Here is a 12,626-nt window from a genome sequence, read left to right as displayed (position 1 = left end):
GAAAAAGCGAAGCCCATGCTAATAAATGGAGAAAAAGGCACTCATTTCTGCTATCAGATGATTATTGCATAATGCTACATACACAGTGGCGTTGTCCCTGTGTAAAGAAAGCACAGGACAAGGGTACACAAATCGAATTGGGAAAATCACTTCTACTCGCGCAGCATAATACGATATACGCTGATTTTTTTTTTTTTTACGGGCGAAAATTGCAATAAGAAGCCACTGCTATACAAGTGCAACAACCCTTATTTTTAAACCAACATTTCATGCAATACCACATAAATTTATCACTCGAGTCACACGAAAAGGCATACACAATGTACTTACTGGTTAAGTGGGGTCACAGTTGCACACACACACACACAACACAGACACAACGAGCGACAGTGAAAAATAAGAAATTACACGCACTTCTGCTCGAATAGCAAAGTGTCAAGCATGACAAAACACATTTTCTACCACCAGAAAAATTATTAAACAGAATAATACAATATTCGCAAAAATTAAGCTTGTGTGGCAAACACACAACCTGAGGAACACACCCATTCACATCTGCTTTCTGAATTTGTTATACAGGCGTGAGCGATTCGATAAGAATATAAAGCACGCTGCTTGGAGAAAGCATATATCATGTGCAGCGCGGTCTACTCTATTGAAAATGCGATAAACCTTATTTAAAAAAAAAAAATCACAGTCGGCATAAAATACGGCAATATCGGCAATATCACTGAAGTCAAACACATTGAACTTACTTGTCAAGTGGGGTCCCAGCTGCACAAACGCGCACGCACACTCACACATTTTTAGTGCCTCACAACGAGCAAAAACCCGAGGTCTATTCACAGCCACATAAATTCATATTATTCCTCACGTCAATAATTATCCAGCCATCGTCAAAACGGGGAACACGCATATGCCAATGCGAAACAATAGGCCTTCGCGCCGGATGTAATACGATATCGCCAGTCGACCGTCCCAAAGCAAAAAAGAAACACTGCATCTCAGGAATGCATGTTGCCTATACATCCAAGAACAGCGTGCAGCAATTATAACAAAGAATGAGATTCATTTCTTTGTACTTTTATTTGCTTGCATATAAATATTTCACAAGGAATATTACAGAGTGTAAAAGGAGAACAGCATTCGCTACACCCTGTAGCTCTTATCATTTTTAAACAAACCAGTTTTCATAACCACACTACCATTCATTAAATAGGGGAGTCACTAATGATTCAAATAAGATAAAATATCATTCCATCATCATTGATTGCAAACTTCACGCAAGAATAAGCAACTGCTGCGCGTCGTATTTTTCTTATAAGAAACATCAAATCTCGCCGTGTTAAACACCAACAGCAACGATTTTTTTGTATTTTGTATTTATTTTTGTTGTTTCCAGCAGCTCATTACTTTGTGCGAGTCATCAAAAATTAAAACAGTGTGCCCGCACGGGGTAAACGATAACGGAGCGCGCGTCATTGCGTCAAGCGTGTCCTCACTGCGTGAACGGGCCGGGATGCGGCTCACGTGGGGGGCACACTGTTTTATCACTTTAACAGCAGCAGATCAGAAATTTTTAATTTTTGATGACTCGCACAAAGTAATGAGCTGCTGGAAACAACAAAAATAAATACAAAATACAAAAAAATCGTTGCTGTTGGTGTTTAACACGGCGAGATTTGATGTTTCTTATAAGAAAAATACGACGCGCAGCAGTTGCTTATTCTTGCGTGAAGTTTGCAATCAATGATGATGGAATGATATTTTATCTTATTTGAATCATTAGTGACTCCCCTATTTAATGAATGGTAGTGTGGTTATGAAAACTGGTTTGTTTAAAAATGATAAGAGCTACAGGGTGTAGCGAATGCTGTTCTCCTTTTACACTCTGTAATATTCCTTGTGAAATATTTATATGCAAGCAAATAAAAGTACAAAGAAATGAATCTCATTCTTTGTTATAATTGCTGCACGCTGTTCTTGGATGTATAGGCAACATGCATTCCTGAGATGCAGTGTTTCTTTTTTGCTTTGGGACGGTCGACTGGCGATATCGTATTACATCCGGCGCGAAGGCCTATTGTTTCGCATTGGCATATGCGTGTTCCCCGTTTTGACGATGGCTGGATAATTATTGACGTGAGGAATAATATGAATTTATGTGGCTGTGAATAGACCTCGGGTTTTTGCTCGTTGTGAGGCACTAAAAATGTGTGAGTGTGCGTGCGCGTTTGTGCAGCTGGGACCCCACTTGACAAGTAAGTTCAATGTGTTTGACTTCAGTGATATTGCCGATATTGCCGTATTTTATGCCGACTGTGATTTTTTTTTTTTTAAATAAGGTTTATCGCATTTTCAATAGAGTAGACCGCGCTGCACATGATATATGCTTTCTCCAAGCAGCGTGCTTTATATTCTTATCGAATCGCTCACGCCTGTATAACAAATTCAGAAAGCAGATGTGAATGGGTGTGTTCCTCAGGTTGTGTGTTTGCCACACAAGCTTAATTTTTGCGAATATTGTATTATTCTGTTTAATAATTTTTCTGGTGGTAGAAAATGTGTTTTGTCATGCTTGACACTTTGCTATTCGAGCAGAAGTGCGTGTAATTTCTTATTTTTCACTGTCGCTCGTTGTGTCTGTGTTGTGTGTGTGTGTGTGCAACTGTGACCCCACTTAACCAGTAAGTACATTGTGTATGCCTTTTCGTGTGACTCGAGTGATAAATTTATGTGGTATTGCATGAAATGTTGGTTTAAAAATAAGGGTTGTTGCACTTGTATAGCAGTGGCTTCTTATTGCAATTTTCGCCCGTAAAAAAAAAAAAAAAATCAGCGTATATCGTATTATGCTGCGCGAGTAGAAGTGATTTTCCCAATTCGATTTGTGTACCCTTGTCCTGTGCTTTCTTTACACAGGGACAACGCCACTGTGTATGTAGCATTATGCAATAATCATCTGATAGCAGAAATGAGTGCCTTTTTCTCCATTTATTAGCATGGGCTTCGCTTTTTCTTCTTTTCTTTTTTGGCAGTTACAGCTATTCAAGCAAAAGTACGTGTAATTTTTCATGGCTCTTTTATTGTTTCACTGCTAAAGCAGAAGAAAATCACTTGGTAAAGCTGAATAGTGTTCTATCATGGAAAGCGGGTTTGTTTGTTTTTGTTTGTTTGTTTGTTTGTTAGATTTTGTTGGGTGCTCGATGAAGTAAGCAGTGCTTAATCGTGCAGTTATGGGTATTTGAACAGTCTGAGCCAGGAGTAGAAATTCCAATAAAACACCTCTCCTTGTGCATTCCTGAGCTGCTGTGTGCGCGCGCGTGTGTGCTTTTTTCTTGGTTTGTGACGTCATCATGGCATGTTGGGACTTGTTTAGCAGTGTTACGATTTTACCCGCCGCTAGTATCTTGTTGTTACCTTGTGCTAGCCGCGTAGCGATGTGTGGTGACTCTGCGATTATTCCTGAGGTCTTAAGCCTTTTCCCTCATCGCTTAAGTGAATTTGTGTACCCTTGTCCTGTGGTTTCTTTACACAGGGACAACGCGACTGTGTATGTAGCATTATGCAATAATTATCTGATAGCAGAAATGGGTGCCTTTTTCTCCGTTTATTAGCATGTGCTTCGTTTTCTTTTTTTTCTTTTTTTTTTGCAATTATAGCTATTCAAGCAGAAGTATATGTAATTTTTCATGGCTCTTTTTTTCTTTCACTGCTAAAGCAGAAGAAAATCCCTTGGTAAAGCTGAATAGTGTTCTATCATGGAAAGTTGGTTTGTTTGTTTGATTTTATTGGGTGCTCGATGAAGTAAGCAGTACTTAATCTTGCAGTTATGGGTATTTGAGCAGAAATGTTGGTGTCTGAGCCAGGAGTATAGATTCCTATAAAGCACCTCTCCTTGAGCATTCCTGAGCCGCTGTGTGCGCGCGCGTGTGTGCTTTTTTCTTGGTTTGTGACGTCATCATGGCATGTTGAGACTTGTTTAGCAGTGTTACGATTCTACCCGCTGCTAGTATCTTGTTGTTATCTTGTGCTAGCCGCGTAGCGATGTGTGGTGACTCTGCGATTATTCCTGAGGTCTTAAGCCTTTTCCCTTAAGTGAATTTGTGTACCCTTGTCCTGTGGTTTCTTTACGCAGGGACAATGCGACTGTATGTAGCATTATGCAATAATTATCTGATAGGAGAAATGGGTGTTTTGTCAGTTGACGGTAGTTAGCTTTAATTTTTGAAGTCATAGCTATTTTGCTATTCGAGCAGAAATGCTGGTATCTGAGGGTTTAACGCTGAGGGTAGAAATTCCTGTGTGAGATGAATCTGCATTTCACTGTAATTTGTTTCATTTAAGTAATATTATTGAAATTCCGGAGCCAAAAAGGGGTGGTTGTGTGCATGCTCATGGAAGCGACTTGCATGTCGGAATGACATGTGATGAGAGCGCGAACTTTGCGCTCAGGTGCGGCAATGGTGTAGGCGGACGGAGCATTACGTGAAGCCAAGGGCAAGCTGCGACCTTGAACATGCAGAGCGAGTTAATTTTAGGATATGACGACTCCTCGCACCCGTGCATGTTGGGGCATGCAGCGAGGTCGCCGCTATATAAGTGGGGAGGATGTGTAAAGCGGCAGCAGTCTTCGCATCGCTTCGGGAGTGTGCGGAGCTCGCTTCAAAAGTAAGTATTTTTCATCCACGCTCTGTGGTGCACGTTTTCTTAGTGTTTCTTCTTTTTTTTTCAGTGCCTAGATGCGTGTTCTGCTTTTTTGATCCTCATGATATCATGGGTGATGAGCCATTGGAAGAGAATTCACCATCTTCTCCAGACATTTCACCTGCCACATTGCATGCTCACGTCGAGCGATCACATCCCTATGTGGACATTTCCTTCCTGCCTTTCTTTCAAACTGATAGCGCATTTCGAGGTATCGTCAAAGCGTTTGTGCTATTGGCATCTGTTCACGATCAGGGAGTAGAGGACTTGCGACAATATTTAATGAACCACCTCCACAATATAATTGCTATTTTGCGAGCGCAAAGAATACCCTTTAGGTTTTGCATTTGTTCTGACGTTCTAATGATGAAAGAAAATCGAGGGGATGTAACCGCACACATAGCTCATTTTATGGCGCTTGCTCGCGAAGTCCACAGCGATGGAGCTATCGTAAATACTTTGATGGATGTGATTCAGGAGTCCACCGGGCGCATTGAAAATTACCAGCGCGAGGGTAGTGGGTTTGTATCCACTGACGTGCAAAAAGTTCAATTGTGTATTTCCGCTGTGAAAACTAAAAAGTTTGGATGCGAGGGGGTACTTCCCACAAATTTGGCTAAACGCAGGAACGTGTTAACGAATATCCATTTACCAGCACACAAGGAGGGTGAATGTTTTAAATACAATACACTCGCTCTCCTGCATCCACAGGAAAGGAATTCGTGGAAAAAATGTGAAAATTATGCAACAGAGTACTGGTGGCCTAGTCACTTCCCTGTATCCTTCTCTGATCTGGATGAGTTCGAAGAGAAAAATAGGATATCTGTGTACGTGTACGCGTACGTCGATCAGGGAGTGCACGTGTCACGACCCCCAAAACTGGAAAGCGAAAAGAAAATTCACTTATTGGAGGTTGACGAGCATTTTTTCGGAATTAAGTCCCTCGAGCGTTTGCTGACGAGAAAGAACACGCGTTTCGTATGCGAACGTTGCACTCGCTCTTTTAATGAGGAAAAGAGCATGGCGAAACATCGACGCCTTTGCGCGGACGTGAACGAAATCCTATTAGAATTTTGTGAACCCGGAGAAAATTTTGTAGAATTTACTAAAATACAGTACATGCAGCAGTACAACTACGTCGTTGCGTTGGACACGGAGAGCGTACTCGCACCCAGTGGTGTTGGCATGCAACGTCACATTACCTCTAGCTTCTGTGCTGTGCTTGTGCGCACCCACGACTCAAAGGTGATGCGCATCAGGACGCACCATGGGGAAGATGCTGCGAGGCAGTGTGTGAGAGCATTGATGGAAATGCGGGATGAGATGATCGCCCTGAACGCTTGCCCCGCCGCAATGGTGTTGAATGATGAGCAATGCGCTGAGCACAGAGCTGCTACCCACTGTGCGTACTGTAAACAGGAGTTTACCGAAGATCTACCCCGTGTCCGCCATCACGACCATTCAAAGCATTGTAGTGCGGGCGAGACAAATTATATCGCGACATTGTGTAACCCCTGTAACGTCGCGTGCACGACGAGGGAAAAATTGCCGATCATGGTACACAATTTGTCCTACGATTTGGCCGGGCTGCTGCGGGAATTTCACATTCTTGGGTGGAAGCGACCTCCCTTCATTGTGGCCAGCTCCATGGAAAAAATTCGTTCGTTCGAAATTTGCACCTTCCTGTTTAGAGATACCATGCAATATCTAAATTCGTCGCTGGGGGAGCTCGTGGAAACCGTCAAATCCATGGGTGGTGCAGAGGCATTCCAATGTTTGAAGCAGGTATTTGGAAAGGACTACGAAATTTTACTTCGTAAAGGTGTATTCCCGTACAGCCATGTCAGTTCTTTTGCAGTGTATGATGAATTGGCCTTGCCAGAAAAATCCTCCTTTCGAAACGATCTCACGGGGGAGGATATAAGTGAGGAGGACTACCAGTATGCGTTGCTCGTATTTGAACATTTTGGATGCTCAAATTTGAGAGATTATAATGCACTGTACTTGAAAACAGATGCCCTACTACATGCAGACGTGATGCAGCACTTCCGACGTCTGTGCTACAGCGCGCGTGGATTGGAATTGCTTCATTGTGTTTCTCTGGCATCCTATTCGTGGCAATGCGCTCTAAATTACATGCAGGCAAAATTGGAGTTAATCATCGATGAGGACATGTACAGAACCATCGAATCGGGCGTTAGAGGCGGGCTCTGTCAAGCGAGCAGGCGTCATTTGCGGGCTAACAACCCTCTGTGTAGTGGCTATGATCCAGATAAAGAGGAGGTGTACATATCATACATAGATTGCAACAATCTTTACGGATTCAGTATGATAAAGCACCTCCCCATTGGTGATTTCGAATGGGTCGAGGATTTTAGCTCCGTGGATTTTATGCGTCACCCCACTGATTCAGACGTTGGCTACGTGTATGTATGTGACTTGGAGTATCCAAAATCTATCCACGCACTGACACGGTACTTTCCCCTGGCTCCTGAGAAGGCAGTCGTCCCAAAGGAATGGCTCTCGCCATTCCAGCAAGGGCTTCTCGAAGAATTAATGTATCAGCCCGCTAACAGCAAAAAGCTGTTGCTTACGTGCAAAGACAAAGTCGAGTACGTTGTTCATTACGCGCTGCTCGCACTCTATTGTAGATTAGGCATGAGGGTGACAAAAATTCACAGAATTCTAAAATTTCGCCAGGCGCCATTCCTGCGTCCCTACATCGAGGACAATGTTGCCAGACGTGTTGCCTCAGGCACGACATTTGAAAAAAACTTCTACAAACTCTCAAATAATGCAGTCTTTGGGAGAACACTTCTAAATAAATTTAACATGCGTGATATTCGAGTAGCCTTCGATGAGGAGACGGCGAGTCGCCTCGGGAGTCGGGCGGAATGCGTGAGGATGGAAATTTTGTCCCCGGATTGTGTCATGTACGAAATGCGCAAAAGAAAAGTGCGATGCGATTTCCCGCTCCAGATTGGGTTTACGATTTTGGAACTGAGTAAATTAACCATGTACTCATTCTACTATGAAACCTTGCTGAGTAAGCTCACTTGTCCGGTGATTACCTGTTACTTTGACACGGATTCTCTGATCCTCGGCCTGTTCTGCAAGGACTATGAAGATCAGTTACGAGCGATTGCCGACGACCACTTAGATTTGTCTTCCTTCGATCGGGATCATCCACTGTACAGTGAAAAGAATCGTGGAAGGCTTGGGGCATTCAAAAGCGAAACTGGTAGTGTACCTATTGAGGAAGTAGTCTGTTTGAAAGCTAAAATGTACTCCATCAAATTAGCTGGAGGAAGGCAAATTGCAAGAGCTAAAGGGGTCAAAAAGAATATTGTACGCAAGCACCTCCTCCATGAGACGTACTGCAATACCTTGTTCAATCACATGAGCGTATCGAATGAACAAGTATCAATCGTTGGAAAGAAGCAGTGTATGTACACCATCAGAAATGTCAAAAGAAGTCTGATGGCATACGACGACAAGAGATACCTGTGCAATGACATCGACTCCTATCCTTATGGAAGCTATGAATATGGTAAGTTTAAGTGGGTGATATAACTAGTGAAGCTCATAATGTTCTTTTTTGCTTCAGAAGATGTGCAGGAAGAGAATTAATGCTTCTGTCACATGCTGTTCTCTCCTGCGGTTTGCCTCTGGGTCATGGACAGAGAGGGATGAGTGCCTGGGTGATCCATATAGTACCTATGTGAAGAACACTATGGATGTTAGCGGAGATATACAGCGTGCATGGATGTGTCCCCAGGGAGAACTACAATATCTCCGAGACTGCCATGATGTACTCAATAAACATTGAAAACTATTTACCATGTTTTTGTGTGCCAACCATTGCTGAGAGTCGACGCAGGCTAAAAAAGAATGCCGCCCAGGACCAATAAGCAATTTGGAAGGAATTGTGAGCTGGCCTAGAAATGAATGGGATTGACCCACGAGCGGTTGTCTATGTTGCAGCTGGAATTATGAAGCAATATACAGTTGAAAGCGTGTGACCGAGTAACTAGAGAGTGGAAATGACAAATGAGTCTATTGAGCATGTATGACAGGAAGCCAACAAGCCAATCACTAGGTTTTAGAAATGGATGGAAGTGACCACCCCCGGACCAATAGACAGGTGAACGATTTGGAAGCCTATGAGCCAACTTAGAATTGAATAGAATAGATCATTTTGGTGTCTGCGAGCGAATGAGCAGATGTTGTGGCAATTAATGGTAGCCAATCACATAAAAATTTGATGGATGAAGGGGTGGAGCTGTGACCAACCAACCAGAGGACTTAGAAGTGGCTTGACCTGGATTAGAATTGGCTGGTGGATTAGAAATTCCTAGAAATGGATTAGAAAAACGAGCGATTTGGAAGCCTATGAGCCAACTTAGAATTGAATAGAATAGATAATTTTGGTGTCTATGAGTAAGTGAACAAATGCGGCAATGAAGGGTAGCCAATCACATAGAAATTGAATGGATCACCATGAAGTGGTGGAGCCTGGATTAGACCTGGCTTCACCTGGATTAGAAATGGGTGGTGGATTAGAAATTCCTAGAACTGGATTAGAAAAAGGATGTCGTTGTGGGGCTCGAATCTATACTACTGACGACGACGCCTTCCTCGGTCTAATGAGCGCGACTACCATGTCTACCAAGCAGTACAACGACCCCGAATTGAAGACACTCGTCGACCATCTGCAGGGCCGAGCCGACAATGTTCCTCCCATCTTCAGAAGATCACTCCCAAGTTTTTCCCTACGTAATGGTGTCCTCTACAAAGAACACCACGCACCACAAGGCGCTACGTGGCTTCTCGTTGTGCCTGTGGACATGCGCATCGAGATTCTTGAATCCTGCCACGACGAACCGTCATCAGGTCATTTGGGATACAGCCGGACACTGGCCCGTATAAGGGAAAAGTACTACTGGCCAAAACTGGCCAAGACTGCACACCACTATGTAAGGACGTGCCGGGAATGCCAACGACGAAAAACGCCGCCGGTACGACCTTCTGGGTACCTTCAGCCAATCGCACCGCCGTCGGCGCAGTTCGAGCAGATTGGGATGGATCTACTCGGGCCCTTCCCACGTTCGTCTTCCAGAAATCGTTGGATAATCGTCGCCACCGACTACCTGACACGCTATGCTGAGACTAAGGCACTTCCACAGGGCACAGCAACAGATGTGGCAAAGTTCTTCATCGAGAACATCGTACTACGGCATGGAGCTCTGACCGCCTTAATCACCGATAGGGGAACGGCATTTACAAGCAGGCTAACACAAGAAATCCTTCGACTCAGCCATACCGCTCACCGGAGTACAACGGCGTAGCATCCGCAGACGAACGGGCTCACCGAACGCCTAAACAAAACCCTTGCTGACATGATTTCGATGTACGTCGACGTCGAGCACAAGACATGGGACGAAATACTGCCTTACATCACATTCGCCTATAACACAGCTGTCCAGGAAACAACGGGATTCACATCATTCCGCCTTGCACACGGCCATGACGCATCGACTATGCTGGACGCGATGCTGCCCCACGAACCCAGTGATGTGGAAAACGATGCTCTGGACTTCACACAGCGAGCAGAAGAAGCCAGCCAGCTGGCCAGACTACGCATTGGTCAACAACAACGCGTCGATGAAAGAAGATACAATTCACGCCGGCGAGACGTACGCTTCAGTCCAGGCGACTTGGTATGGGTTTGGACGCAGATTCGACGACGAGGCCTGAGCGAGATGCTACTGAAGCGGTACTTCGTTCCCTACAAAGTACTTCGACGCATTGGAGACCTGGATTATGAAGTGGTACCTGAGGGCAGCGTTCCCTCTCGGCGACCCCCGAGGACTAGTTCATGTCGTTCGACTCAAGCCGTAGTACAGCAGGTAGCACTGAAGACTGGCTGAAAGGAGACAACATGACAAAAAAAAAAAAAGGAGAAGAAACGGCATCGAGACGATGCCACGTCTACGGAGGGGGCAATGCCATGAATCATCATCGCGAAACTTCCAGGGCAGGCACGAAACGGTACATCTCATCCCGGCGCATGCTGAAGAAGAAGCAAGAAGCTTCCAGACACATTGCCTCCTCTCTGGCAAACGCACGTGCTGTTTCTAGACTTTTCGGCGCGACGCTTAAATGCTTGTGCGCTCCAAGCTGGAGCATTCATTCTTTGGACTCAGTTGTGTTCAGAGAGCTACCACTCTTGTGTTTCGCTACCAAGTAGTCTAATAAACCGTTTGCTGTTTATTCGCCGACTCGCCGACCCATTTCGCTTTCTGACAATATCGCGCAAAATCTTTCAAAATCTTGAACGACCGTTGACGCTTTCCTGTCCACTTCAAGCACTGTACCACACAAACAGAAGTGTGCTTTAACCTGCCTGGTGTGCTTCATTCCCACTCGTGGTCCCTGGACCAGTTCGTGAACCGAACTGTTTGAAAAAAAAAAAAAAAAAAAAAAAACAGTTCGAACCATTATAGTTGCCTTCTGGAGCTGAACTGGAACTGAACCCTTATCGTCGAACCTAAACCCAAACCGATAAACGTTTCGGTCTGACTCTCTGCTTGCACCAGTATAACCTCATCAACAGCAGCACTGCATTTAGAGGAATATGAGTGTATGTTTAACCCGAACATACAATACTCAACCCCACTGCTAGACGTAGTTTTGTGAAGAATTAACGACAAGCCTCACAATTACTCTAGTCTCTCTCTGGGTAAGCCTTACGCTATGACAGTGAACTATCTTTCTACAATCAGTCCGGAGCCGACTAGTTGCAGGGATCACATTATAAATCTGTCAGGCCGGGTTCAGGTAACGAAGGGTTATGTAGCCGTAGGCCAGGCCCATAAATCTAGGACCACCATGCAGTGCTCTACTGCACAACAGTGATCCGTTCACAAACATGATTGACTCCTGAACATTAGAGATCACAGGATAGAAATGAAGGTTGATGAATACAGCATAGGGCGTCGCTCATTTCTCACACTTCCAGTTTTCCCTACTCGTCCCTATTACAATGAGTGCTAATTCCTGTGGCTACAAAACTATAGTTCTGACCCGGGAAACGCGGAATACAGAAAAACAGAAAAAGAAAAAACGTGGAAAATTCCAGGGCAATCATAGGTTTCAAGGACCAGTGGGAACCATGGCACACAATGCTTCTTTTCCATTACATCAAATAGCTTTTTCGATAGGCATTAATGTTCAGTAGCATTCTACTTGTTCTGTTGCACTTTCGTTGACATGATTCTGACTCGTGATTTTGCTAACGTTTGACCAGTCGAACATGGTTAATATGGCACTTGTCAATATGACATCCTCATTGTATGATATTTTTGCTCAGGAACCATTCCATCCTCATGTAAATCCTCCTCCATAATATGTCGCTTATTTAACAATGACCAAGATTTCTTGCACAGATGAACGTGCATGTAGTGAACATGTGTATTCTAGCCTCGATATTACGACCACAGGCAGCTGAATCAGTGGGCCTCCTGACTTACAAGTGTCCGGAGGACTCTGATGGCATACGTCGCAGCTGCAAGGCAATGTTTTGGGGAAGACTCATGATGCTCTTTGGAGCATTCATTCCAGTCAATTTCCAAACCAGTGATGCCGCCCTCAAAAAGTAATTTGGAGCAATTTTTGGAGCAACAAAATTTTGGTTTTGGAGGATGCACACGATCAATTTTGGTGCGCTCTAGAGCACATAGTCACTAAATTTTGGTACCCAAAATTTACTGACAAAATTTAAATGATAGGGTGCATCCACATGGTATCCTTTCAAGCATAAAACAGTGAACTTTGAAAGACTTCGCTTTTGAAAGCAGAACATGGCCACTTTCGATCTCTTCTATGTTGTTAGTGGCAAGCCCTATTTCAACAAATTC

General features: G+C 44.1%; 2 protein-coding genes across 8 annotated transcripts in view; one reads left to right on the top strand and one right to left on the bottom strand.

Annotated features, from left to right (window-relative positions):
* Window positions 1–12,626, bottom strand: part of LOC135396537 (claspin-like) — a 144,418-nt gene that overhangs the window by 59,330 nt on the left and 72,462 nt on the right. The gene's annotated exons all lie outside the window — the stretch shown is intronic.
* LOC135397849 (uncharacterized) lies at window positions 3,946–8,549 on the top strand. 3 transcript variants are annotated; one of them, XM_064629390.1, is made up of 3 exons: window positions 3,946–4,671; window positions 4,736–8,257; window positions 8,326–8,549. In XM_064629390.1, coding segments are annotated over exons 1-3 (3,630 nt in total). In that variant the 5' UTR covers window positions 3,946–4,670; the 3' UTR covers window positions 8,433–8,549. The 3 variants fall into 3 exon arrangements, with proteins under 3 accessions (XP_064485460.1, XP_064485462.1, XP_064485461.1); XM_064629392.1 differs by having other exon boundaries at window positions 8,318–8,416; XM_064629391.1 differs by having other exon boundaries at window positions 8,315–8,416.

Source organism: Ornithodoros turicata, chromosome 6 (genome assembly GCF_037126465.1).
Source record: "Ornithodoros turicata isolate Travis chromosome 6, ASM3712646v1, whole genome shotgun sequence".
NCBI classification, from domain to species: Eukaryota; Metazoa; Arthropoda; class Arachnida; order Ixodida; family Argasidae; genus Ornithodoros; species Ornithodoros turicata.
Note: the sequence above shows the minus strand (reverse complement) of the source record. Positions and strands in the feature narration are given on the sequence as shown.

Excerpts from the sequence above, each read along its gene's own strand:
- LOC135397849 (XM_064629390.1), top strand. Across the intron at positions 8,258-8,325 it reads TTATGGAAGCTATGAATATG|GAAGAGAATTAATGCTTCTG; the intron begins GTAAGTTTAAGT and ends GAAGATGTGCAG.